The sequence below is a fragment of the Arabidopsis thaliana genome (genome assembly GCF_000001735.4).
Source record: "Arabidopsis thaliana chromosome 1 sequence".
NCBI lineage: Eukaryota > Viridiplantae > Streptophyta > Magnoliopsida > Brassicales > Brassicaceae > Arabidopsis > Arabidopsis thaliana.
This window is the reverse complement of record NC_003070.9, coordinates 903,731-927,362: the sequence shown is the minus strand read 5'-3', so window position 1 is coordinate 927,362 and position 23,632 is coordinate 903,731. Positions and strand designations below refer to the sequence as shown.

Below are 23,632 nucleotides of genomic sequence, written 5' to 3'. Positions count from 1 at the left end.
CTAAAAAAGTTGCTTATCGAAATAGTAAGAAAATTAGAAAGTATGAGATGTTGATCACGTGATCGAGTGTGAGTCGAATTCGATCACCGAGTAAATGGGGCCCTCGTAACATTTATGTTACTCTAGAAATTATATTTAAATAATTCTAATGTTTTATTTAAGTTTACCCTTCTTCCTTAGTGCACCATCATTTCCTTTAAGTTTTCTTTGTCTCCATTCTCTCTGTCACTGTCTTTTCTCCACCAGAAAGGTATGAAGAAACAAAAGTTTTTCTTCTGAATTTTTTTCTTTTCTGTGCGATTTGTTGTTCTCAAATAGTGTTTTTGCCATAAAAAAGAACGAGGTTTTTGTGTCAAAAACACTTTTGATGTAAAAAAAAAACCCACTTTTTTTCTTACATAGATTTTCGTTCTTTTGGTTTGTTGATGTTTATTGGAGCAGTATAATGCTTTTGAAGTAGAGATTTTTGGTTGGCGGTGGAAGTTTGTGTTCTTTGAGGCATTTCGCAGTGCTTTGTGTCAAATCTAAGTGTTCATAAAAGGTTTCATACATGGAATTATAAAATAAACCCACTTTTTTTTTTTGCATAGATTTTCGTTCTTTAGGTTTGTTGATGTTTATTGGAACAGTATAATGCTTCTGAAGTAGAGATTTTTGGTTGGCGGTGGGAGTTTGTGTTCTTTGAGGCATTTCGCAGTGCTTTGTGTCAAATCTAAGTGTTCATAAAAGGTTTCATTCATGGAATTATAAAGACTAAGCATTAGGGTTTAATTACTAGTACTACATGTTGATAAAAGATAAGATAAGGAAGAGATCTATGTAATTTGCTTATTTGACAATCATTATTTTTTGCTTTCGCAAGGTAACTTGTTGATTGTAAAAATGTATAGATTTGATGGTATTCTTGACTCATCAGTAATATTCGTTCCTGTGAATTTGTTTGTTTAATTTTATCACTTTATGTATTTTGATTTTGCACTTTTTGACGCATGGTTTTGGATTTCTTTTCTTTTGTAGGAAATGGGGAAAAACGAGCCATCCATTGGTGGCAAACCTATAAGGCGCCAAAAGTACCTAATGAGATTAAGCGTGAAGCCGCAACTGCTAAGAAGAAAGGTCCAACTATCACACCGGTGACTCAAACTGATGACAATGGGGTTAGATCAAAACTATGTTACTTAAATTGCAATTCATATAAGATCGGTATATAAATTTAACTAACTGCTACTAACTAATTATTTTAATATATAGCTAATTATTTTAATATATAGATTTTAATACAAATATGTTAACATACCATAAAAAGTTTGTAAATTAAACTATGTTAGTTTGATTATTTAAATGGTTGTGTTTTATATATGTATACTCTATTTGAGTTCACTTTATATGTTAAGGAATTTGGAGATGGAAGCAAACTATCCAAAGATTACAGAGGTGTTCCAGAGATAGTTGATAAAGTCTTGAAGCAAAAATTTGGTAACTTTTTGTTTTGATTAATGTGTACCAATATAGATTACAGAGTTATTATCTATAACTAATATCTATGGGTTGATAAAATTTAAATTGTGATTACCAATTGCAGAGATATGTTGGGCCATCGCATTGACACGTCTTCTGCAAGTCATTTACAATATAACTCAAGAGTACATAGCTGGCCGCCTAAGATTCGATCATGATGACCTCGTCGTGCATTTGAAGATGAAAAAAACTCGAGGCAAACGACCGGGGTCGATGAAACTTAAGAACCTTAAAGATGCTATTAATCACATAGCAGTTAAGGGGTTGCTAAAAAAAAGAGAATCGAAGTCGAAGGTACTACTTGTAATTCGAATATCACCTAGTACTTTGTTTTAAGATACACTTCTTTTTGGGTTTGTGACAAACTAATTAGTTTCATTTTTATGACTTGAATGGAGGCTGGGAGCGATATTGGACATCATACCAAGTGGAACTTTTCCATGGAGAAATGTCCTTCAAAGGATTTCATCAAGTCCAAAGTTGATATCTCTCCGGTTGCCATAGCGTTTGATATAACTCACAATTTCCAGTTCATTGGCAATGTTAGTAAGAAGTCAAATGGATTGGTATATATGTCTCTCTGTGATACAAGTAATTACCTGGATCAACTAACTAAATTTTTTTTATTGCTTTCAGAGTATCTACAATGTAAGCGGCGTAGACATGGAAGATGGCGATGCAGGGGGACACGTAGTTCTCATTGTCGGCTATGGCTACACCAAAGAAAATAAACTATTCTTCTTGATTCAGAATAGTTGGGGAGAGGATTGGGGCGTGAAAGGTTTTGGGCGGATCTTCATAGATGACGAGTCCAAGACCACACTTGTTTATCCAGATGGCCCCGTCTAACTTAAGCAGACCTGGTTACTTGAGAGATTCGGTTCTTTTTTGTTTTTGTCTTCTTCCCTAACTGTTACTGGTAATGGGAACCAAGTATTTTCATTTTAAACGCACTTCTTTTGGCATTTTAAGCCTTGTTCACTAAAAACTCATTTCTTCTGGCATTTTGAGCCTTGTTCATTAAAATTCTCGTTTTATTTTGCTTAAATCATTTTAATTTTTTTCCCCCGATTATGTCACAGCTTATTGATTATAAAAATCTCCTACATCCACCTAACTATAAGTGAAGAAATTGATGAGATTAGCAATTAACCAACAACTTGGATACAATAGTGGGATCTGAAACGGAGTATGAATTGCCATAGAAGGTCTAACTCCTTTTAAAATAATTTAACCCAACCCCCACTACAAACAACATAAATCGAGTTCTGATCATAAAAGCTTGAGTACATAGGGCATTGAAAAAGAGATAAAATCGGTAACTACTTAGTCTTCCTGGTCTGGGCATTGGGAACGCCCAAGGACACCATCAACCCTGCAATTAGAAAAAGAGAACACATATCATTCGAGGAACTGTATCGAATATAGATTATAAGAATCAGATGATACTAATAAACACAAAGATTAAAGCCTCTAATAAGGATATTTCAAGAAAAGAGTGAATATAATAATCTGTGTCAACCATTACATACCATCCAATTAATTAGGAAGAAAAAATCAAGCACCAGAGCGAGCTGGTCTGCAAAAGATGGGGTGAATGTTTCTTTGCCATGCCTTGCGCTCAGCCTTAGCTTGATACTCCACAAGCTCTCCATGAGGAGATTCCTTAGCCATGAATGTAATATAAGCTTTGTATCCATAGCTCAATTGCACCGTCACCCTCACGATATGATCAAGCTTTAACGTCTTATTCTACAATAAAATAAACAAGTTTCATATAGCCTCTACTTATCGGGAAGATATAATGATGACACAAAAAAAAACTAAAAAGAGTAGTAGTAGTAGTAGTAGTAGTAGTAGTACTAGCCTCTACTTGGTTGTATTTGTCAATAGCCACATTGGCCATAATCTCCATGTAGTCACGCCCCGTCATGTTTGGCTTGAAGAAGGGGGCATCCAGATCGAGAGGGCGTATTCCGTAACAAACATGTTTAGGAAGCTTATCCACTTTGAAACCCTGTAACCACCGCACAAAGGTTCAAGCTTTATACCAAGATTGATGGAGAGCAGATCTAATTTTACGACAAACCTTGCTCTCGTGGTAATAGCGCGTGTATCGACGAAACTCCAATTCCTCATCATCCTCAGGAGGCTCATCAGGCGACTCGTAGTCTGAGCCTTCGAAACTATCGAAACCCCAAACCTGGTCATCGCTTTCACTGTTTCTCTCCTCTTCCTCGCATCCTTCATCGGAATCCGCCGGCTCAATCGTTTCGGCCTTGCGTTTCAAAGAGAGATCTGCGTCCATCACCTCGGGCTCAACCGTATCGACATCACTGGATTTGGGATCCATTTTTTCCCCAATTTCAAAAACCCTAGAAATTCTGAAAAACTAGTTTGAGAAGAAGAAAAGTTTCGTGGTGGAATGAATGATTGGCTAACCCTTAGTAAAAAGATTTGGTTGGCCCACCAAATCAATAGAAAATTTAATTGTTGGGCTAAGTAAATTAACATTCTATTTTGTACCAATAAATAAAAAAACAACCTATGACTATAACAGAGCGATGGAAAACGACAACACTTGTGAGGTTAGCGATCATGTTTACGATTTAGATTTTGTAAGCTATCATATCCACTTAGATGTAGCTTTTTCGAGTTATAGATGGCATATGTACTACTAGACACTGTTAACAACATCGAAATTAAACCCACAAACATAGCTGATAAAACGATAGATCATAGCAAAAAAAATATCAAGTTCATTTTGTAGATATCCTTCCAACGTGATCGAAAGTATATTGACATTATGTTAAAGTTCAAGTTATTCTTCAATTTTGTGTGGTGATCATATTTTAAAATACTTTCAAATCATGTCCAATTGACCAACGATGATATAACTTTTTTAATAACAAAATTTAAGTATAAATTAAATACTTGAAAACAGAAAAAAAAATATAAATAAGAAAAATTGAAAAAATATATATATTCAATTGCTTGTGTATTAAAATGCTTTGTTTTGTCGTTTTACGTAAAATCGCAATTACACATTACATTTTATCATTTTTTTTATTTTTTTTGACAGCCATTACATTTTATTGTTTTGTTGTTTAGTTTCCGTAAAAATAAGAATGGCAATTTGAAATTATTAACCAGACCAGTGTGTCAGTGTGGAATGTAAAAGTAACGGTTAGATTTTGAAGGCTAATAAATCATCCATTTCTAATTAATGTTATGTATTGTATAGGGCATCTACACATTCTTGTTGGATCTTTGAAACTACAAGTAATACAATCATTCAATTTCTAAACACTTTCGTTGTATGGCATGCATATATTAAAATATCATTTTATGCATATACTACGAAATCTTTAAATGATTTTAGTACAAGCATGCATGTCTTAGAATTTATAGGGAAAAAAAAAACTGAATTACTTTCTATTCGAATTATAGTATCAATTGAGTAAGAGATGTTGATCACGTGATGTAGTGTGAGCTGGTCAATCATCATCAAGTAATGGAGCCCACAAAAAGATTTTTGTCACTTAATAATATTCAACCTGTTCAAAAACACATGCGGAAAAACGAGTTGCTCAAGGTTAAAACCTCATAAAACGACTAAGGTATATTTCAACACAATTTTTTTTGAAAATGTATTGAAGTTCATTTCTCATATATATACATAAACAAAAAAAAATACATAATTTTTATTTTATTAAACAAATTATTACATAATTTTATATGATCAATCTATCTACTACACTAATAAAAATCCACGTGTCATAATTTCATGTAATATATTGTCAGTTTAATCTTATCTAGTAACATAACTTTAAATATAATCTTATCTATAGAAAAGATAGTATTATTTATTAATTAATGATGATATGATTAACCATATGAAATTATGACACGTGACTTAATTTTAAATGAACAACACTAAAATCACAAAAACACATGTGGTTCCATGAATATTTAGCCTTAAATTTTATATTACTTTGATTCATGATTTTCGAAGAAGAAAAGGATCAACAACATGGTGGATAGAGAAGATGAGCAAGAAAACGTAGAGAACCAATGCAACTAAACCGGCGATTAGAGCTCCGGTTATCTGATCGCAAAATCTCGGAACTTGACCGCATATTGGCAACCATCCTGCGTTTGCGTTTCCTCTTTTTCCCACTTGGGCCACTGCCACTGCCGCTGATAAGCTTGACGTCAGCAGCATTGTCACCATCTTCACGATTAATTTAGCATTTACAAATACATAATGATTAAACACATATTCAAAATATAGACAAATTTAGAAGTATCATGATTCAAATCAATTTTGTAATTTCCTGGAATGTTTATATCTAAATTGTTATATATATATATATATATATTTTTGAACTGTCAAGATAGAAAGAAGTTGAATGTAATTAAAGAGGTAATATAATTAATTACCAGGTCCAACACAACTACGAACTTCCATAATAAACTCTCCTTTGGAAGAAACAGAACGAGAAAGCTATAAACGGTCACAATCGCATTTGCGATCACAAAGTACCTGCCACACATGCGAATGCAATAACATATCATTAGAATACATATACACTTCTCTAAATACTCTAATAAAACACGTCAAATAGAAAGAAAAGAAAAATTCTCACTTAAACGCAGCCAAATCGCTATACTTAGCCACTAGGGAGATGACAAAGAAGGAAGATCTTTCACGGCTGGTGATCATTGCGATAACCGCTCCTAACGCGGCACAAAATGCCGCAAATCGCAGTACCAACCCACCCAATCTCTGCGTTAACTTCACCATCAGTTTAGTTTCTTGGATCTCCAAAGAGTTTAAAACTGTAGAATTTAACTATGGAAGAGAAAAGGAGAGGGAGAGAGAGAGAGAGATAATTAAGAAAACAAAATCACGAAATATAAACCAAAGTAAAATGAATATGTTATTCAAGTGTTGGATGGGTTGGTTGGGTTTTCTTCAACTGTCTCCACCGGTCATGCAATATTTATCTTTTTGTTTCAAGATATTAAAAAAGCCAAAGAATAATGAAAACTAAATTTTTAGTAAAACCATAGACGTTTTTCAAGCTAATATTCTTTAATTATTATAGATTAATAATATGTCGGTATTACTCAAATTTCATTTGTTAAAGAGATAATTCCTAATTTGATGACATAATAAAATGAACAAAAAATCTGTTTTGAAGCGTTGTCCTAACTTAGGTGTACGGTGTGTAACCTCTGGGTTTAGTCTGTAGTTAATGTATTAATGATTAGCTTTGCTCGTTTTAAAAGAAGAAGAAATAATATTGAGTTTGTAGTCTTTAAACATGTGGGGCTACAGAAACTGGCTCAAAAAGGTTACAAAAATTTAGGTGTTTGCATCAACAATTTTAGAACTCACTTGACCCAAGACCTGATCTTTGTTTCTGATGTTATCAAATCTCAGCTACCTCTTTGCTTCCGTTGATCCTCATTGATGATGCGTTCATTACATAGTTGTGAGTTGTGACAATAGAATCCCAACTGGTTCTGTTGTTAGCACATGCTGATGGTGTTTCTGCCTTTACGAGTTATTGACCTGCCCATTCTTAAGCGGCGACCTGTTAGTGAGTCCAGTAGTATGACCAAAGCTTCCTCGACTGCATCAGCTTGTTTGTCTAACTCGTAGCTGCTTAACTGTGGGAGAAGGCTAAGCTCAGATAGGAGTCCAATTGCTGCTGCAGCCGTGCAGGTCCGGTCCCATGATGGTTGTGGCCTGTACGTCAGAGATCAAATGAGGAAGGAAGGGCACTATTTTGGCAGACAGAGACTGGACCAGGAACATGAGAAATAAAGACTATTTTTACCGGAGTTTGTGCATTGCGGATGCACCGGTTGCAAGAGATATACAAGGAAGATCTTCGTCTCCCCATACTGACTTTGCATGATCCTACAGATGAGTTTAGAGTTTAAGCATATTTTCGTGTAGTTCTTTAGAGAAAGGGGGAAAAGATGAAATCCATGTGAGATATGATCAGCCTGTACCTTTAAACGCTTGAGCATTGCAGCAGAATTGTTCCACGTGCCATCAAGCAAAATGAAATGCAGAGTTTTATCCTCATCTGTCTGGGAAATATAGAAAGTGTAGAGTTTCACTCTATATCCTTCCACAACCTTATCTAATATTTTTCTGTTTGAAATAAGTAACGATAGAAGAACAGAGAGTCCATAGTCAAAACATTGCAATCTTTACCGTGGATGATACATGATTCTCTGAAGCCGAACTACCAAAAGCGTCTTTAACCGAGAAAGTTACTTCCGAGTTGTGGTTGGGATAGAGGCAACGGACTTGGCTTTTTCCTGAGCATCCATCAGAACAAAAAGACAAGATTTTTAGCAAAATCATGGAGTGACATCTATGTAAGATTAAACAAATGCATCTACACTAAGACTTAGAAGAATCAACAACCTGCACGCTTGAATTCATTCCACATGATCTCTTCGTCTTCAGCTATTCCAAAGACGCAGAGTGTAGCTGATTGGACGCCAAATATCTGCCACAACAGCTTCCCTGTGTTGTTCTGGCGTAGAAAATCCTGCCAACAGCTAAACAGCATATCAATACATAGGAATTGGCGATTGGAATAGCTAAAACTAGTGGGTACAATACTAACCCTAGGATGCATATACAGCCAAAAACGTATCCGTTTCCATAAACCACATGGCTTAACATATGAACACATGCAATCCTCCATAGCAAGCCAACACTGCATATTCAGAAATGTTTCATCTTTAGGTATTGAGTTGTTTATTCATGGCAAAATACAACAATTCAAGAAGAGTAAATGAAGTACCTTCTGGCATAAATAACCCCTGCTCCCAAGCAGCCGACAAGCAACCTGTCGAGCAGAAAAAAAACGAAACTTTTTCTCCGGGTCATCTAATGCTTCATATGTAGCCCTATGCTTCTTATCTTCGTATGCACCAAACGGTCCCTGTGATAGTTGTCACACAAGTAGAAGTATTATAACCTCACTATAACATTTAAGAGCTCAAAACATCAAGTCAGAAACCACTGGCACATAGCACCACATACGTAACCATAGCTCAAATATCTAACTTAGGTTACTAGTTTGAACACAAAAATTACAAAACCAGATTCATAGTTATCCAATAGAAAGCACTAAACAATCCAAGCATAAAACGATTGAAAGGAAACAAGCAACGAGGTTTCATTATCATGATAGTCATCGGCATTTACCTGTAACTTGCCACCATTACCACCAAAATCTATCGGAGAATCCAATTTGCACTCCAGAACTTTCAAATCATCCACAATCTGTTTGACCGCGGATGGAAATGGAGACACCGGACCCCATTTCCGCCACTCCTCTACCGAGATGATTCCTTCATCGCAAACGTCGAATTCCCTCGTATGAGAACGCAAAATCGAGGAAGTCATAAGCAATCTCTGGCCAACAGCTACGAGATTACGGCGGTGAAACAGTAGCGACGGAGAGAAATCGGCTACGGATGCTCCAGCGATACAACGCATCGTTTTTACTGTTTGGGCTTCTCGAGGAATAATAATTTAATTTTACGGGGTAAGTGAATACTATTGGGCTTTAATGAAACTAAGGCCCAGTGAGCTTTAACCTTGATTGATACACTTCAAGTTAATTGGTTCGATAATTTTTTGTTTTTCCGAAAACGAGAAATATTAATGGGCTTTAATGAAACTGCGGCCCAATAGTCTTAGAGCTTGAATAATAGGGAATTTATTTAATCGGATAAAATTAAACAATAGTAGCTCTAAAGAAAAAAGGATTCCTAAAAAATCAGTCACTCCTCTTAATCTTCTCCTATCTCTCATTTTCGTGGGTTTTGTTTTTGTTATCTTCTTCGTTTGGATATTATTACATTTGGGACTCAAGAAGAAATCGAATCTATCGTGTGTGTAGATTGCTTCTCTCTATCTCTTCTCTCGCTACACAACAATGGCTGCTTACACGTGTACTTCCCGTCCGCCGATTTCTATCCGGTCAGAGATGAGAATCGCTTCCTCGCCGACGGGTTCCTTCTCTACTCGACAGATGTTCTCTGTGTTGCCGGAATCGAGCGGATTGAGGACTCGCGTTTCTCTATCTTCACTCTCGAAGAATTCTAGGGTTTCCCGATTACGACGAGGCGTTATCTGTGAAGCTCAGGACACTGCTACAGGAAGTATGTTCTCTCGTCTTTGTAAATCAATGCTATTTCTCGATTATGCGTTTTGTTTCTGGGAATTCTTATGGGTTAACTCTAATGGGGCTCTCTCTTAGTGTCTATGAAATGACTTCCATGTTCAAGTAGTGAAATTGGAAGACAACTAGAAAAAGGTTTCTTCGGATTTGAACCTCTTTGTCATGTTATTTATGCACATATGTATTAGGATCTCTAAGTATCTATCTATAGAAACTCAAGATGCTTGTTTGTTGGATTTGTTATCCCTTCATTCATAATTCTACACTCATGGTGAGTCATTAATCTTGGTTTTTTTTTGCTATATGATCCATGCAGTTCCAGTGGTCAACGATTCAACATGGGACTCTCTAGTTCTCAAGGCTGATGAGCCTGTGTTTGTCGACTTTTGGGCACCATGGTGTGGACCCTGCAAAATGATTGATCCCATTGTCAACGAACTCGCGCAAAAGTACGCCGGCCAGTTCAAGTTCTACAAACTTAACACTGATGAGTCTCCTGCAACCCCTGGCCAGTATGGTGTTAGAAGCATCCCAACTATCATGATCTTTGTCAATGGTGAGAAGAAGGATACAATCATCGGTGCTGTCTCTAAAGACACTTTAGCAACCAGCATCAACAAATTCTTGTAATGAACTACTAGTCACTGTTCTCTTTTCTCTGTATCTCTCGACTCTCTACCTTTTACCTATCTACTCATCACTGTTCATCTAGACTTGTATGATAATATGATGTCTCAGGTTTTCAGAATTTGAAGTCTACGAAAACATTTTATTATTGTTACCAATTTACACGGTTAGAACTTTGAAGAGGCCTGGTCGTAGGGGCTAAAATTCTAATCTCTAACTAACAACATTGAATACAATTGCAAAACTGAGATAAGGTCAGAGCATTTACACGCACAAACTTACAAAACTTTGTGATGACAAAAAGGTCTGATCTTTAGAAGAACCTTAAGGATACTGTTCTAATGTCGGATTACCGAAAACATTGAATAACATTGCGTAACTGAGACAAGGTCAAAGCATTACACACAAACTTACAAAACCTTGTGATGATAAAAGTTTGATCTTTTGAACCTTACGGATGTTGTTTAGAACTAGAATAAAAGCGACGCTAATCCTCTTCACGTCATCAAGAGAATATATCTCTCACATTTATATCTCTACATAACCTAAGAAGTAATTCAATCTACCCAGTACTGCGCATAGATTCTCTCTCTGTTCGAATCTGTCTCTCTGCTTCAAGTAATTCTCACTTTTTCTTATGCTGCATTAATTTAAAGTTATTTAGGTGGATGTTTATGTCGTCTAATATTCCTGAAGTTTTAGGATTATCAAATCTTACTTATTCTTTTTGATCAGGAGATTTTAAAGTGAAAGTAGCACTGAACAAGAGTATGAAGTGTGACAGTAAATCTGAAACAGTAAGCTCCTCGTCCACATCTGGCTCCCTTTCAGATCCAGATCAGTGGACTATTTTCAAAGACAAGGATGAATCTGAGATTATGAATCCAGCGATTTTGTGTGCTGTAAGAGCAGGTGACAAAGTCTCCCTCCTGAAAAGGATAAACGATGACGTAAAGGTCACTCAACGACTCGTAGACAATCAAGGGAATTCAATACTTCATATTGCTGCTGCTTTGGGTCATGTCCATATAGTGGAGTTTATAATCTCTACATTCCCAAATCTTCTACAAAATGTGAATCTGATGGGTGAGACAACTCTTCATGTTGCAGCCAGAGCAGGCAGTCTCAATATTGTTGAGATTCTTGTTCGATTCATTACAGAGTCTTCTTCCTATGATGCGTTTATTGCCGCTAAAAGCAAGAACGGAGATACTGCACTACATGCCGCGTTGAAAGGAAAACATGTAGAGGTGGCTTTCTGCCTAGTAAGTGTGAAGCATGATGTATCATTTGATAAGAACAATGATGAAGCATCTCCATTATACATGGCTGTAGAAGCTGGATATCACGAGCTCGTGCTTAAAATGCTTGAATCTTCATCTTCCCCATCTATACTAGCTTCGATGTTCAGTGGAAAATCTGTTATACATGCAGCAATGAAGGCCAATAGAAGAGGTTTGTTTCTATGTTTGTTCAACCTTGTACGCCAAGTGTTCTTTATATGTTTTAATTATTTCTTGGTCATTGCTTTGACAGATATCCTAGGTATTGTTCTTAGACAAGATCCAGGACTTATTGAATTACGCAACGAAGAAGGAAGGACATGTCTTTCCTATGGAGCATCAATGGGATGTTATGAGGGAATTCGCTATATACTAGCAGAGTTTGACAAAGCAGCTTCAAGCCTTTGTTATGTCGCTGATGATGATGGCTTCACTCCTATTCATATGGCGGCAAAGGAAGGACATGTCAGAATCATTAAGGAGTTTCTTAAACACTGTCCTGACTCAAGAGAGCTACTTAACAATCAATGTCAGAATATCTTTCACGTTGCTGCCATAGCTGGTAAGTCGAAAGTTGTCAAGTATCTTTTAAAACTTGATGAAGGGAAAAGAATGATGAATGAACAAGATATCAATGGGAATACACCGTTACACCTAGCCACTAAACACAGATACCCGATAGTTGTGAATATGCTTACATGGAACGATGGGATTAACCTCAGAGCACTCAACAATGAAGGCTTTACAGCTTTAGATATTGCTGAGACGATGAAGGACAATAACGCTTACGTACTTTACAAGGTATGTCAAATTTGAAGATTCATGTAGTTAATGATAAAGTCTCATGTAACTTTTTTTATTGGTTTACAGAGATTGATTTGGATGGCTTTGGTATCTGCTGGAGCACCACATGGCCCAAACCTGATTCCCTTGACTGTGTCACAGAGTAGCAAACAAAGTCCAGAAAGATACAAGGATAGTGTCAATACTCTTATGGTGACTGCAACACTCGTAGCAACCGTGACCTTCGCTGCAGGTTTGACATTACCCGGTGGTTACATGAGTTCTGCTCCACATTTAGGCATGGCTGCATTGGTCAATAAGTTGAATTTTAAGGTATTTCTGTTGTTGAACAACATTGCAATGTGCACTTCTGTGGTAACTGTAATGGCTCTAATATGGGCACAACTGGGTGATGCACTTCTGACAAAGAAAGCTTTTCGACTAGCTTTACCACTTCTGTTAACAGCTGTTGTATCAATGATGATGGCATCTGTGGCTGGACTTACTCTTGTGGTGAGCGATCTCCCATGGCTTTCCCATCTTGTATTAGCCATAGATTCAGCCTTCTTGGTATTCCTGATGCTACTTATCATTCCTTACGCTTTCTCGTCTACAAGACATGGCTTTCTCAGACATATCTTCTACTTTCCTTATTTCTTGATGCTTTTGGTTGTTAGCGAAGGCAGCAACAACATGGATGGTTAAAGAATGCTCTGTTCTGTTCTATTCTGCTCTGTTTTGTATCATGGATGATGGATGGTTAGTGTTCTGTTTGTTTTTAACAGTTTTTGTATCTCACGAGTTTGTAATTGTGGTTTTACTAAGTAACCACAAAAATTGGTACAGAGACAAATATGACCGTTGGCTGTTGCAAAGAGCTCACATGCATGATCCCGACTTTGCTCCTCTCGCTTTCAAGGCCAAATTCTCTGTTTCAAAAATAAGAAACCTCAAATAATTTGTCTTGATAAATTGTTGTTACGCAGTAAGATACAAATATGACCGTTGTGAGGAAATTTCCTTTTCTTTTTTTGCAGCCTAATTAAAATTTCCTTTTTCTTAACCTAGTCGAAAACAAAAAGGAAACAATAGAAATTTCCTTTTTTCTATTGAACAACGTTTGCTTATAAATACTCTTCTTCCTTGTAAAATAACTAATTCTTCATTCATCTTCTTCTTCTTCTTCTTCTGCAAAACGAAAACAAAAGAAACCATCTTTCATTTCTATTTTTCTTCGGAGGATCTATGGATCGATTGGATTTTGACTCAGTCGGTACGTGTTATCTGAAACTATTTTGGTGTGAATCTCTTTTGCTTTTAATTGTGAGTTTCGTTGTTCTGTTTAATCTTTAATAGGGTTTGTTTTGGATTATGTTTATCTTTGATGGTTTGAAGTTTAAGAAGATTTAGAACAATAAACGTCGTCGGCGTTTGATTCCAGTCATCGCCGGAGAGAACAAGGCCCAATCGTCGTTTACAATCACCGTTCTTCCTTGTCCAATTCCATTAGGGCTAGGGATGATGCAGTAACACCAATCTCATAAAGTCATAGTCCTCTCTTTCTTGACCTGTAACGGTAAGTAATTTCCAAAATCCTCTATGCTTTTCTCTTTTTTTTTTTTTGTCTACTGTCTCTAAATTTAGCCCTAAACCAAATATTCACTCCTTTCTTCGTTTTATTCAATTTCAGCCTATTGAAAGTTATCGCCTACTAGATTTGTGGACAAACACTGTTCATCAACAATTCAACACTTATTCCATGTAAGTTATTATTATTATTATTATTATTATTTTTTTTTTTTTAACACGATTCCATGTAAGTTATTTCTTCTATTATTCGTTCATTTTTTAAAAATAATAAATTACAAAATGTTTTTGTTTTCAACAAAAAAATAAAAGTATTTTCAACAGTAGTTTTTAATTTTATTTAACAAACTGTTTTCGTTTACACATATTTAAATTTTTAACAATTGTTTCTCTTCTATTAAAAAATATTTTTAAACTTATATTTTTATATAACTATTAAAACTATAAAGGTTTTTTGGATAAGTGTTAAATTTTTGAATTTTGTGTAAACTAATTGGACATAACATCCAAACCCCTAAGAGGTGTCCTAGGTTCAATATGGTTTACACTTAATTTAAATTTTTAATACTTATCATCATTTTATTATAAAAAGTTTTTAAAATTATATTTTTATATAACTATTAAAATTATAAGGGTTTTTTGGATAAATATTAAATTTTTAAATGTTATGTAAACTAATTAGACACAACATCTAAAACCCTAAGAGGTGTCCTAAATTCAATATGGTTTACACATAATTAAAAATTTTAACATTTGTTTTTAATTTATTAAAAAATGTTTTTAAAATTATATTTTTATATTACTATTGAAACTATAAGTTTTTTTTTGGATAAATGTTAAATTTTTAAATATTGTGTTAAACTAATTAGACACAACATCCAAACCCCTTAGAAGTGTCCTAGGTTCAATATAGTTTACACATAATTTAGATTTTTAACACTTATTTTTATTTTATTTTAAAATGTTTTTAAAATTATATTTTTAAAACTATAAGGTTGTTTTGGATAAAGACAAAAACCCAACCTTTGAATCATCGACTTTTTGCGTTGGAGTCAACGACCTTAATTCAATTATTTAATTGCTTGCTCGGCAAGCTAAACATCGTCGTTGATTGGTACGCACATCCAGACTTCTCCTTTCTTATTTTGATTAAGTCAATGACTTGTTAGGATTAAATATTTTGGTTGCTACAAGTTCAAAACTTCAACATTATTTTCTTCGTCTTCCTTCATCACCTAGATTTCAAAGCGTCTTAAGGTAATCTTTGAGTGTGTATTTTCAAGTTTAAGTTCTAACTATTCTTTTTGGGTTTCAATTGGAAAAAGAGAGTAAGTTTATGATAAAATTTCTGAATCTGCTTTTTAAAACATGTTTTTGTGAAGTCCTATCATCATGTCTCGTTTAATTCAATCTTTCAGAGATATAATAAGCTTGGATATGGCTTTGGGATCTGCTAGTTCACCAAATGGTACACAACCAATTCTCTTGAGTGCTTCACAGCGTCCCAGAATATCTAAACTACAAGAACGTATCTTATTGCTTATGGTGGTACAACAATTGTAGCAGTTGTGACATTTGTTATGGGTTTCACATTTACAAAGATCTACACCAGTTCTGCTCCAGATTTAGGCATCACAGGTTTGGTCAAGAAAGCAGTGTTCATAGTTTTTCTGGTTTGCAATAGCATTCCAGTGCTCTTGTCTGTCATAGCTACAATGAATCTTATTTGGCCACAACATCTGGGTGATATTCCTCTGATACAGCAAGCTATGAAACGAGCCATGGTACTTATCATGTTTGCTTTTTGGTCTATGGTTGTTGCATTTGCATTTGGAGTTTGTCTTGTATTGATGCTCCTTCCATGGCATTCCTTCCATGTCTTTAGCTCCAAAGCACATAAGTGATGTGTATGTAGGTTTGTGAACATTTTCCATTACACATTCAAGCTCTTGATTGTTTCTATCTGCAATCTTTCATAAGTTCGTTCACAGTGATTGATCAAATATGTTGTCTTTTAATTTGGTGTGGTCTCTGATACAGTTCCTCTGTTTCTGGGGACTAAATTGTCACAAAAGTTAAATTTGTGGGTCAAATCACAATTTCAAATAGTTTCTAAAAGTCGTCCCCGCCGTCGCTACGCACCTTCATCAAAATCAAATCACAATTTCCTTGGCTCACTCGCTCTCACCGGCTGCGAAACCAACGAGAGATTCCACAAAATCGAATCTTTTGTACAATGGACAAAGGAGTTGTGGTAGAGCTGATTAGAGGGTCGACCAGTTGGGCCAAAGTTGTGGAAGATATCGTGAAGCTGGAGAAGAAAACGTTCCCTAAACACGAATCTCTCGCTCAAACTTTCGATGCAGAGCTGCGTAAGAAAAACGCCGGTTTGCTATACGTGGATGCTGAAGGAGACACAGTAGGCTATGCCATGTATTCTTGGCCATCTTCGCTTTCCGCTTCAATCACCAAGCTCGCAGGTATAGACAAACGTCCGCCAACTGTTCGATGAAATTACTCAGTGATAAAATTCAGAAAATATAATTTCGTTAGAGAAGAAGTGGAATTATTCTGCCAAACTTCTACTGAAAAATCTTTCAACCATTTGATAAATTAACCTGTAGATTATTATATAGTCAAGGACCAATGATTCTGGTAAATTCGAGAGCTTTCAATAGAAATTCTGACTAGACAAAGCCCTTGTTCTAGCTTTGGTTTTGCATGCTTAAAGATTAATGGAGATAGCTCATAAGTCAAGAACACGTATGGAATTTTTCTTATTAGGCAAGTTAAGAGCAAAAACATTAGGAAGAATGTATCCCAAGTTTACTTTCTTCTGTTGTTTTGGAATCATGTAGTGAAGGAGAATTGCAGAAGACAAGGTCATGGAGAAGCATTGTTGAGAGCGGCTATCGACAAGTGCAGAAGCAGAAAGGTGCAACGGGTTTCACTTCATGTCGACCCCACGAGAACTTCTGCGGTGAATCTGTACAAAAAGCTTGGGTTCCAAGTAGACTGTCTAGTGAAAAGCTACTACTCGGCTGATAGAGATGCTTACAGAATGTACCTAGATTTTGATGACTCTATTTAGCCCAAAAGGATTGAATCATTGGATTTGGGGTTATATATGTATTCCCATATCTTGGCTTGGGCTTGATATGCCTTGTACACATTCATTGATTACTTCTCTACATCAACATATTACATATGTCTAGCGAGTTTTTGATATTTTACGATGCAAGATGAAATCATCTTGGGACCATCAACTTATCAACTTCTTCACAATATAGAATGAGATTTTTAATCGTTTTCATGTTAGGAAGTGGTGTAAGATTTCATAATAGAAGATTTTTAATCTTATCATCGATGGTCGACCAAAATGAGAAATGGCATTTGATAGTGTTTTGAAACGTTTTTGTAAGTATTATAATGTAATATTTTATCAAATAATCCCAAGCGGGGATAGCTCAGTTGGGAGAGCGTCAGACTGAAGATCTGAAGGTCGCGTGTTCGATCCACGCTCACCGCATTTTTCTAAAACCTTTTAATCGATTTAAACGACATCGTGTTAAAAAATTAGGTCGTAAGAAAGGCCCATTATGAAAAGATCCACGACATAATCCACCAAACCGCATTCTTTTGTACTTTAAATTAATTTTAAACGACATCTGTTAAAGAATGAGGCAAAACGACGACGTGTTAGAGAAAAGGCACACTAGAAAAGATCCACGACATGATATCCCACCAATTCTCGCCGGTGTTAACCGTTTTGTAATTCCGATCATCGGGTAATTCTCGAAGAGAGAAGAAAGATGTTAGATTCTCTAAGACCGAAGACTCTTATCGGTTAAATTTTACTCGGGATTACGATGCAGTTCGTTGGTCGTGTCTCAACAACAGTAACGATTCATGTCCCCATCTCAACTATGGAGCAATCTACGAATCATCAGTCTAATTGTAAGTGTCTTCAGATTCGAATTCGATGATTAACTCTATTGAAATGCATTCGAATGATTAGTCTGATTGATCATACTTATTGTACATGTCACAAAACATAGTAATCTATATGAATTTGCATATCAAAAATCTTGAGTTCATGCCAAACCAACAAGCTTCTCGCTAACCTCCCACAGTTTCTTTGCCTTCTCCGCATCACTTGCTTCTTTAGAAAGCTGATTCTCAAACGAAGACGAGTTATTGTTCCAACTCCAATACACTCCTGACTTCCCAAGACTAGGGTCACTCACAACCTAAAACAAAACCACATCCTCAGTATCAATCAATAATCTGTTATACATATATTAGAAAGGATTTGCAATGCAAACTGACCTGTGCTAGTCTTTTGCCAGCTTCCTCTTCAGATACGTAACCTTTGGTGATATACTTTTGAAAAGGCGGAAAAAGAAGCCGAAACAGCGGTATGTGTTCTCTGAACAACCCTGTTGTAGCGATGCAACCAGGGTAAAGAGAAGCAAACGTGACTCCTGTTTCCTCGTGGTAACGTCTGTGAAGCTCCTGCATTGTCAGCATATTGCATACTTTGCTGTCTTTGTAAGCCTTTGCTCCATCAAACTCTCCTCCATCTATCATTGAACTGTTTTGCCCATTCAATCCTGACGCTAAGCCTCTTAGGTCTCCAAGGTTTGCCTTTGGCGGTACATTCCCAGCCAAAGTATTTGTGTTTCCTGCAAGAACATAGAAAAGAACATTCATTGTTTGATACTAGGAACTATCTTGGTGGAAATGGACAAGTTGTCTGTGTTATTTACCTGTTATAGATCCTACGATGATCATACGTTTTGATGGATAATCAGATTTTTTCAGGTCATCAAGAAGCAATCTTGAGAGAAGAAAGTGACCGAGATGGTTGGTTCCAACGCTTATCTCAAAGCCTTCAGCTGTAAAAGAAGGCTCTTTAGCAGTTGGTTGGTAAACCGCGGCATTGCAGACAAGAACATCGAGTGGTTGTTCTGTTCTCCGGAAATTTTCAACGAATTGCTTCACGCTTTCAAGCGAAGCAAGATCAAGATGCATCACTGTGTAATCTTCCTTGGACATTCCAACAGATCTCGCTGCCTTCTCGGCCTTGAGAAAGTTCCTGCAAGCCATGATCACATGCCATTTCCCTGTGTCTGCTAAAGCTTTGGCCGTAGCTAAACCTAAACCAGACGAAGCTCCAGTGATCACTGCAGTGCCTTTTCTCTCAGTCTTCTTTTGCTCCGGCGATGCTTCGTTTGCCGGCGGCGTGGCTGTAACTGTCTGTGCACGAATACCGGTGGAAAATCGCGGTTTCTGTCTTCTCTGTTCCTGCAACGAAACAGAGTATAAACCTCAGGACGTTTTCGATATCTTTTTTTGAGAATTTCACATCGTATAGGGTGATTGACTTTACCTTGATGGTCAACAGGGTGGATATCTTTTCAGCTCTAAGATGGTTTGAAAATGAAGAACCAGTAAAAGTCGTCTCCTTTAGAGAAGCATTGAATTTGCCCTGCAAAATCACCATTGCATTGAGGTAAATTCTTCATTTTATCGAAAACAAATCATAACAAGATGGAAATCATTACTAATGGTGAAAACATACCTCTTTTTGGATTGAAATGGTAGAAGGAAGAAGAGAATAGGCAGCTTGGAGAGCCATTGTTGTACGGAACTGAAGGTGCTAGAGTGTCACAGTGTCTTCGATTTTCCCCGAATTGAGGAGCGACAGAAGATAAGGTAGTTTTGGGTTAGTGACACGTGTCTTCCAGGCTACAGCTTTTTCCCTCAACCAATCAGATCACTAGTTTCAGATTCTTCATCTCTCGTTTATTGGGCCTTGAGATGGGCTTTAATATTGTTTTGTTAACTCTCAACTGATCTGATCACCGTTGATAGGTGAACTGTAATGAATCTGGACCGTCCAAATGTGTCAAGAACAATTTGGTGGAAGAGAGAAGAAGGCGGCAACTTAACGGTCAATGGAGAGGTGGGAGAAAGAAAACAAAAACGAAAAAAGAGAGAGAAAAAAAAACACTTTTGGATCACACAGCTCTCTTCATCTTCTACAATTTCTAAAAGTTGCAAAATTCCAATGAAAATTTCCATTTTTGCCTCTATTTTATTTTATTTTCTTCTTCTACTTCATCTCTTTTCTTTTCCTCCTCCGTCGTCACGGTTTCTAGACCATCTCCTCCTCCTCCTCCATTGTCTTGTTCATATGCCTATAACAGGTAACTTTTTCCCCCCTCATCTTTTTAATCAATCATAACGATTTTTGCTTGTGAAATTTGATTTGATCATCATTGTTTGCTAATTATATTTTCAAGGGTAATTTCATTGTAAAGTTTTAAACTTTACATAAAAGTTATGAAAAGAAAACATCCTTTAATTGCGCTATTATGTTAGCTACAACTTTTAGAGAAACCTTTTTGAGCCCAATTATACCAAAATTTGACTAAGTGAAAATGGAAATGATGATGGAACTTTTGAATATTTAGAAATCGAATTAGAACTTTAGCTCATTTATATTTAGTCATTTTGATTCTATCATCTTCTTGTCATTCTCTAAATTAACTCAAAGGAGTAAATAAAAATACAAATACAAAATTTATACAGAACAACCCACAATTCTGTCTAGTTTAGTTAAACGTGTTAAAATAGTCACGCAATGCTTTTTCTATTTTTAAAAATTAATAAGCTCTGACCTGTACGCAACCAAATAAAACACTAAAACTTATCTGTGATCAACTTAGCTCTGTATAAAAATCTTCCTCCTCTTTCTTTCTGTCCAATTCTCTACAGAGAAGTCTTAGCTTTTGCAAAATCATTAACTAATCTCTGTTTTGATGACTAGATAACTTGGATGTAGGATTATTATACCTAAATTCTTTCTTTCCATGCATTTATGTCGGTTTTGACATCTTTGTTCTCTTAGTTTAAAAGATATCAATATTAGTTATCTTCTATTCTTTGAACATTTGTGTCCATCTCATGAAGTTCAGGAAGCGTAGGCAATACTTTCCTGCTTGTTCGTCTCATCGCCAAGTAATGATCTCTTCGTCATCTTCTTCTTCTCCAAACTCATATCAAATTTGAATCTTATCATCAAATTGAGAGTAATCAACGACACCACTGCAATCTTGCATATACATTGTTCTTGTGTATTCCACCCGTTTCTTTAATCTTCAATGTACCGTAATTGAGTGTCGTTTTGGTTGTAACTTGTAAGTGAATTAAGCTCACTCAAACTTTCTGATCTTCAGAGTTGATCTTTTTTTTTTTTTATGTTCTGCAGCTAATGTTATACGCAAACATATGTCTGAAAACGTTTGCAGGTAGAGGAGGATGAAGCGTGGGAAAGGCGAGAAAAAGGCAACAAAGAGCCGCGATGGCAGCGGTCAAGTAGTTCCGCTCACGTAATAGCTCATTTGGCTAAATATTTGTTTTAGTGAGTATATATTGCTAGATATATCATAGGGTATAAATGACACACCATAGAAATATGCATGTGATTAGTTTATTAGATACATAATTTAGATCTATTATCTCATATATGAATATAATTTTCTATTAGTGAACCAGTGGTTACAGCTACGGGTATGGTTGGAACAAGATCATGGATAGGAGGGCTCTTCACACGCTCCAATAGACGTCAAGACAAGGCAGTCGACTACACTTTGTCTCCTCTTCAGGTTAGCATAATCACAAGTTTCATATATCTTCATAAAATGAAATCAAGACATTATAAATAGTTTGTAACACTTTTGGATCTGTGTAAATCAATCATACATAGGAGGAAAGACTTCAAAGGCTGCAAGATCGTATGGTTGTACCTTTCGACGAGACACGTCCTGATCATCAGGTAGGTGAATTCACTTTATCAGTAAGATGTTTAACGCAGTGAGCAAACAACATGCAGATATATTGTTTTAGCTATAAGAATTCTGTGAAATATATTTGCGTGATTAATGGCAGGAATCACTTAAAGCATTGTGGAACGTCGCGTTTCCGAATGTTCATCTCACGGGTTTAGTAACAGAACAATGGAAAGAAATGGGATGGCAAGGTCCCAATCCATCTACCGATTTCAGGTAAGATTTGATCTATACTTAACTTATTGCAAAAAAGATCTTAAGGAAAAATACTTAGTGTTGACGCCTGTTTTGTTAAACATTTGTTTTGTAGGGGTTGCGGATTTATCGCTCTAGAAAATTTACTATTTTCTGCAAGAACTTATCCGGTAAATTACTCGTAAATACATGTTCATATATACTTAAACTTTTTTTAATAATCATGGTTTGGGAACTTCTTTGCTCCACAAAATAATGTGTTTATACAAATAAAAATTGTGAAGGTTTGTTTCCGGAGGCTATTGTTAAAACAAAGAGGCGACCGGGCAAAGTGGGAGTACCCTTTTGCAGTGGCCGGAATCAACATCTCCTTCATGTTGATCCAAATGCTCGATTTACAAAATAATCGTAAGTTTCTTAAACTGTCACCATTTTATTCAGGTCATACTTGTTATTTTCACATACGATTTCGATTCTAAAAGGCTTTAAATTCATGTTTTGTTTTTTGTGCAGCAAAGCCAAAATGTCTTCCAGGAATGAATTTCCTCAAACTCTTAGAAGGTAAACAATAGGAATATGTTCTTTTAAACTGAATAAAACCTTCTTTCTAAAAGTTAGTAGTGTAGTATGACGATCGCTAAATAATCAAGAATCATATTCCAATGATTAACAGAAGACGAGAGGGCATTCGATGTACTATACTGTATAGCTTTCGCGATGATGGATGCTCAATGGCTTGCAATGCACGCTTCTTACATGGAATTCAATGTATCTCTTCTCACTCAATCTATCAACTTTCTCTTTTCATTTTTTTTTTTTTTTGAGAATTAGTTCTTAATAATTGTATATATCTGTGTGTGTTTATCAGGAAGTATTACAAGCAACTCGGAATCAGCTGGAGAGAGAGCTTTCTTTGGATGATATTCATCGGATTCAAGATCTTCCTGCCTACAATCTCTTGTTCCAATAGATTTTTTTTTCTTTTGTTATTTTCTTAGTTTGATTTCGATTTTTATGTTTTGTACATTAACCTGAATTTATGACCGAAATGAAAATGATAATCAATGAAGCCAAAACACATAAATAGAAAATGAATGATAATGAACGTATGTTCTATATGATGCATCACTGTTTGGTAACATGATGATGATGGTGTGGAAATTATGAACTGGTAGTGGACTTTGTGACTTTTGTACTTTGAAAAATCAACTCTCTTGTCTCCCTCGTATTATATGAATTATGAAATATTTTGTCGGTTCTTTTAATATGCTAAGTGAGTGGTTTATGGTTGGTTGATTTTATATGACATAATATAGATTAATTCTGATAAAAGATCTTCAGACCAAACTAATTACTTCGATTGTCCTTGTCGGCAGTCATTTGCTCATCCTGACCGTTATTTATTTTGATAAAATTCGGTCTGATTTTTTGACCTTTTTTGTATAAAACTTAAATAAAAATAAAAGATAAGGTTCTTCTTACGTGTGCTTTGGAGGTCGTAAAAATGGATATTTTGATCTTATCCATTATCAACGAAACTAAAGGGATCATCACTTTT

The 23,632-nt window shown here is 35.8% G+C and overlaps 10 protein-coding genes, 2 long non-coding RNA genes and 1 other non-coding gene across 30 annotated transcripts; 8 read left to right on the top strand and 5 right to left on the bottom strand.

Annotated features, from left to right (window-relative positions):
- Positions 1 to 162: 162 nt before the first annotated feature.
- Positions 163 to 374, top strand: AT1G04207. The gene has a single exon (NR_138670.1). It is a non-coding gene; the product is annotated as an other RNA (long non-coding RNA).
- Positions 375 to 989: 615 nt separating this feature from the next.
- Positions 990 to 2,467, top strand: AT1G03720 (Cysteine proteinases superfamily protein; the record flags this gene model as incomplete). Of its 2 annotated transcripts, none has more annotated exons than NM_001331437.1 (4): positions 990 to 1,203; positions 1,583 to 1,812; positions 1,917 to 2,060; positions 2,155 to 2,467. In NM_001331437.1, 4 exons carry the CDS (start codon positions 990 to 992, stop codon positions 2,365 to 2,367), a joined length of 801 nt encoding a protein of 266 aa, NP_001322034.1. The 2 variants fall into 2 exon arrangements, with proteins under 2 accessions (NP_001322034.1, NP_171868.1); NM_100251.1 differs by having other exon boundaries at positions 1,917 to 2,084; positions 2,155 to 2,367.
- A 165-nt stretch (positions 2,468 to 2,632) lies between these two features.
- AT1G03710 (Cystatin/monellin superfamily protein) lies at positions 2,633 to 3,973 on the bottom strand. 2 transcript variants are annotated; one of them, NM_100250.4, is made up of 4 exons: positions 3,608 to 3,973; positions 3,386 to 3,535; positions 3,051 to 3,270; positions 2,633 to 2,893 (listed from the first exon to the last, which is right to left on the bottom strand). In NM_100250.4, the coding sequence occupies exons 1-3, from the start codon at positions 3,869 to 3,871 to the stop codon at positions 3,076 to 3,078; spliced, it is 609 nt and encodes a 202-aa protein (NP_171867.2). In that variant the 5' UTR covers positions 3,872 to 3,973; the 3' UTR covers positions 2,633 to 2,893; positions 3,051 to 3,075. The 2 variants fall into 2 exon arrangements, with proteins under 2 accessions (NP_171867.2, NP_001117223.1); NM_001123751.1 differs by lacking the exon at positions 2,633 to 2,893 and having other exon boundaries at positions 3,008 to 3,270; positions 3,608 to 3,937.
- A 1,291-nt stretch (positions 3,974 to 5,264) lies between these two features.
- On the bottom strand, positions 5,265 to 6,413 carry AT1G03700 (Uncharacterized protein family (UPF0497)). The gene is made up of 3 exons (NM_100249.5): positions 6,168 to 6,413; positions 5,962 to 6,064; positions 5,265 to 5,752 (listed from the first exon to the last, which is right to left on the bottom strand). The coding sequence occupies exons 1-3, from the start codon at positions 6,323 to 6,325 to the stop codon at positions 5,519 to 5,521; spliced, it is 495 nt and encodes a 164-aa protein (NP_563689.1). The 5' UTR covers positions 6,326 to 6,413; the 3' UTR covers positions 5,265 to 5,518.
- Positions 6,414 to 6,770: 357 nt separating this feature from the next.
- AT1G03687 (DTW domain-containing protein) lies at positions 6,771 to 9,078 on the bottom strand. Of its 2 annotated transcripts, NM_100248.5 has the most exons (8): positions 8,762 to 9,078; positions 8,355 to 8,495; positions 8,175 to 8,267; positions 7,970 to 8,096; positions 7,754 to 7,860; positions 7,546 to 7,626; positions 7,368 to 7,450; positions 6,771 to 7,276 (listed from the first exon to the last, which is right to left on the bottom strand). In NM_100248.5, exons 1-8 carry the CDS (start codon positions 9,053 to 9,055, stop codon positions 7,057 to 7,059), a joined length of 1,146 nt encoding a protein of 381 aa, NP_171865.4. In that variant the 5' UTR covers positions 9,056 to 9,078; the 3' UTR covers positions 6,771 to 7,056. The 2 variants fall into 2 exon arrangements, with proteins under 2 accessions (NP_171865.4, NP_973753.2); NM_202024.2 differs by having other exon boundaries at positions 6,875 to 7,450; positions 8,762 to 9,064.
- A 220-nt stretch (positions 9,079 to 9,298) lies between these two features.
- On the top strand, positions 9,299 to 10,591 carry THM1 (thioredoxin M-type 1). The gene is made up of 2 exons (NM_179254.7): positions 9,299 to 9,723; positions 10,060 to 10,591. The coding sequence occupies exons 1-2, from the start codon at positions 9,498 to 9,500 to the stop codon at positions 10,371 to 10,373; spliced, it is 540 nt and encodes a 179-aa protein (NP_849585.1). The 5' UTR covers positions 9,299 to 9,497; the 3' UTR covers positions 10,374 to 10,591.
- A 549-nt stretch (positions 10,592 to 11,140) lies between these two features.
- Positions 11,141 to 13,141, top strand: AT1G03670 (ankyrin repeat family protein; the record flags this gene model as incomplete). The annotated part of the gene is made up of 3 exons (NM_100246.1): positions 11,141 to 11,825; positions 11,907 to 12,454; positions 12,524 to 13,141. The coding sequence occupies 3 exons, from the start codon at positions 11,141 to 11,143 to the stop codon at positions 13,139 to 13,141; spliced, it is 1,851 nt and encodes a 616-aa protein (NP_171863.1).
- Positions 13,142 to 13,554: 413 nt separating this feature from the next.
- On the top strand, positions 13,555 to 16,053 carry AT1G03660 (Ankyrin-repeat containing protein). 2 transcript variants are annotated; one of them, NM_001331435.1, is made up of 4 exons: positions 13,555 to 13,709; positions 13,832 to 14,012; positions 14,127 to 14,197; positions 15,442 to 16,053. In NM_001331435.1, the coding sequence occupies exon 4, from the start codon at positions 15,604 to 15,606 to the stop codon at positions 15,925 to 15,927; it is 324 nt and encodes a 107-aa protein (NP_001318914.1). In that variant the 5' UTR covers positions 13,555 to 13,709; positions 13,832 to 14,012; positions 14,127 to 14,197; positions 15,442 to 15,603; the 3' UTR covers positions 15,928 to 16,053. The 2 variants fall into 2 exon arrangements, with proteins under 2 accessions (NP_001318914.1, NP_001321230.1); NM_001331436.1 differs by lacking the exons at positions 13,555 to 13,709; positions 13,832 to 14,012; positions 14,127 to 14,197 and adding an exon at positions 15,098 to 15,280 and having other exon boundaries at positions 15,442 to 16,052.
- AT1G04203 lies at positions 13,768 to 13,973 on the bottom strand. Its single transcript, NR_138669.1, has one exon. It is a non-coding gene; the product is annotated as an other RNA (long non-coding RNA).
- Positions 16,054 to 16,070: 17 nt separating the features above from the next.
- Positions 16,071 to 17,340, top strand: AT1G03650 (Acyl-CoA N-acyltransferases (NAT) superfamily protein). Its single transcript, NM_100244.3, has 2 exons — positions 16,071 to 16,503; positions 16,882 to 17,340. Exons 1-2 carry the CDS (start codon positions 16,260 to 16,262, stop codon positions 17,112 to 17,114), a joined length of 477 nt encoding a protein of 158 aa, NP_171861.1. The 5' UTR covers positions 16,071 to 16,259; the 3' UTR covers positions 17,115 to 17,340.
- A 139-nt stretch (positions 17,341 to 17,479) lies between these two features.
- On the top strand, positions 17,480 to 17,552 carry AT1G03640. Its single transcript has one exon. It is a non-coding gene; the product is annotated as a tRNA-Phe (tRNA).
- A 160-nt stretch (positions 17,553 to 17,712) lies between these two features.
- On the bottom strand, positions 17,713 to 19,840 carry POR C (protochlorophyllide oxidoreductase C). Of its 2 annotated transcripts, none has more exons than NM_100243.4 (5): positions 19,608 to 19,840; positions 19,416 to 19,514; positions 18,793 to 19,330; positions 18,353 to 18,708; positions 17,713 to 18,273 (listed from the first exon to the last, which is right to left on the bottom strand). In NM_100243.4, the coding sequence occupies exons 1-5, from the start codon at positions 19,662 to 19,664 to the stop codon at positions 18,118 to 18,120; spliced, it is 1,206 nt and encodes a 401-aa protein (NP_171860.1). In that variant the 5' UTR covers positions 19,665 to 19,840; the 3' UTR covers positions 17,713 to 18,117. The 2 variants fall into 2 exon arrangements, with proteins under 2 accessions (NP_171860.1, NP_001030948.1); NM_001035871.1 differs by having other exon boundaries at positions 17,987 to 18,273; positions 18,793 to 19,324; positions 19,608 to 19,712.
- AT1G03620 (ELMO/CED-12 family protein) lies at positions 19,720 to 23,331 on the top strand. 13 transcript variants are annotated; one of them, NM_001331424.1, is made up of 11 exons: positions 19,720 to 19,741; positions 19,901 to 20,235; positions 21,340 to 21,420; positions 21,579 to 21,696; positions 21,798 to 21,866; positions 21,980 to 22,095; positions 22,190 to 22,244; positions 22,359 to 22,482; positions 22,588 to 22,635; positions 22,748 to 22,842; positions 22,943 to 23,191. In NM_001331424.1, the coding sequence occupies exons 3-11, from the start codon at positions 21,350 to 21,352 to the stop codon at positions 23,042 to 23,044; spliced, it is 798 nt and encodes a 265-aa protein (NP_001321021.1). In that variant the 5' UTR covers positions 19,720 to 19,741; positions 19,901 to 20,235; positions 21,340 to 21,349; the 3' UTR covers positions 23,045 to 23,191. The 13 variants fall into 13 exon arrangements, with proteins under 13 accessions (NP_001321021.1, NP_001321019.1, NP_001321020.1 ...); NM_001331434.1 differs by lacking the exon at positions 19,720 to 19,741 and adding an exon at positions 21,007 to 21,049 and having other exon boundaries at positions 19,852 to 20,235; NM_001331433.1 differs by lacking the exon at positions 19,720 to 19,741 and adding an exon at positions 21,002 to 21,049 and having other exon boundaries at positions 19,852 to 20,235.
- The last annotated feature ends 301 nt before the right edge of the window (positions 23,332 to 23,632 follow it).

Bases quoted from the DNA above. Each gene is read 5' to 3' on its own strand.
- THM1 (NM_179254.7), top strand. From the start codon at position 9,498: ATGGCTGCTTACACGTGTACTTCCCGTCCGCCGATTTCTATCCGGTCA. The intron at 9,724-10,059 runs GTATGTTCTCTC...TGATCCATGCAG, and splicing joins TCAGGACACTGCTACAGGAA to TTCCAGTGGTCAACGATTCA.
- AT1G03650 (NM_100244.3), top strand. From the start codon at position 16,260: ATGGACAAAGGAGTTGTGGTAGAGCTGATTAGAGGGTCGACCAGTTGG. The intron at 16,504-16,881 runs GTATAGACAAAC...GGAATCATGTAG, and splicing joins TTCAATCACCAAGCTCGCAG to TGAAGGAGAATTGCAGAAGA.
- AT1G03687 (NM_100248.5), bottom strand. From the start codon at position 9,055: ATGCGTTGTATCGCTGGAGCATCCGTAGCCGATTTCTCTCCGTCGCTA. The intron at 8,268-8,354 runs GTACTTCATTTA...CTGAATATGCAG, and splicing joins GGGGTTATTTATGCCAGAAG to TGTTGGCTTGCTATGGAGGA. The intron at 7,451-7,545 runs GTACAGGCTGAT...ACTCATCTGTAG, and splicing joins CAATGCTCAAGCGTTTAAAG to GATCATGCAAAGTCAGTATG.
- AT1G03700 (NM_100249.5), bottom strand. From the start codon at position 6,325: ATGGTGAAGTTAACGCAGAGATTGGGTGGGTTGGTACTGCGATTTGCG. The intron at 6,065-6,167 runs GTGAGAATTTTT...CATGTGTGGCAG, and splicing joins AGCGATTTGGCTGCGTTTAA to GTACTTTGTGATCGCAAATG. The intron at 5,753-5,961 runs GTAATTAATTAT...TTAATCGTGAAG, and splicing joins TCGTAGTTGTGTTGGACCTG to ATGGTGACAATGCTGCTGAC.
- AT1G03620 (NM_001331425.1), top strand. From the start codon at position 20,996: ATGAAGTTCAGGAAGCGTAGGCAATACTTTCCTGCTTGTTCGTCTCAT. The intron at 22,245-22,358 runs GTAAATTACTCG...AAAATTGTGAAG, and splicing joins TTTCTGCAAGAACTTATCCG to GTTTGTTTCCGGAGGCTATT. The intron at 22,843-22,942 runs GTATCTCTTCTC...TGTGTTTATCAG, and splicing joins CTTCTTACATGGAATTCAAT to GAAGTATTACAAGCAACTCG.
- AT1G03660 (NM_001331435.1), top strand. From the start codon at position 15,604: ATGGGTTTCACATTTACAAAGATCTACACCAGTTCTGCTCCAGATTTA.
- AT1G03710 (NM_100250.4), bottom strand. From the start codon at position 3,871: ATGGATCCCAAATCCAGTGATGTCGATACGGTTGAGCCCGAGGTGATG. The intron at 3,536-3,607 runs GTTTGTCGTAAA...CGGTGGTTACAG, and splicing joins GCTATTACCACGAGAGCAAG to GGTTTCAAAGTGGATAAGCT. The intron at 3,271-3,385 runs GCTAGTACTACT...ATTTTATTGTAG, and splicing joins ACAAATACAACCAAGTAGAG to AATAAGACGTTAAAGCTTGA.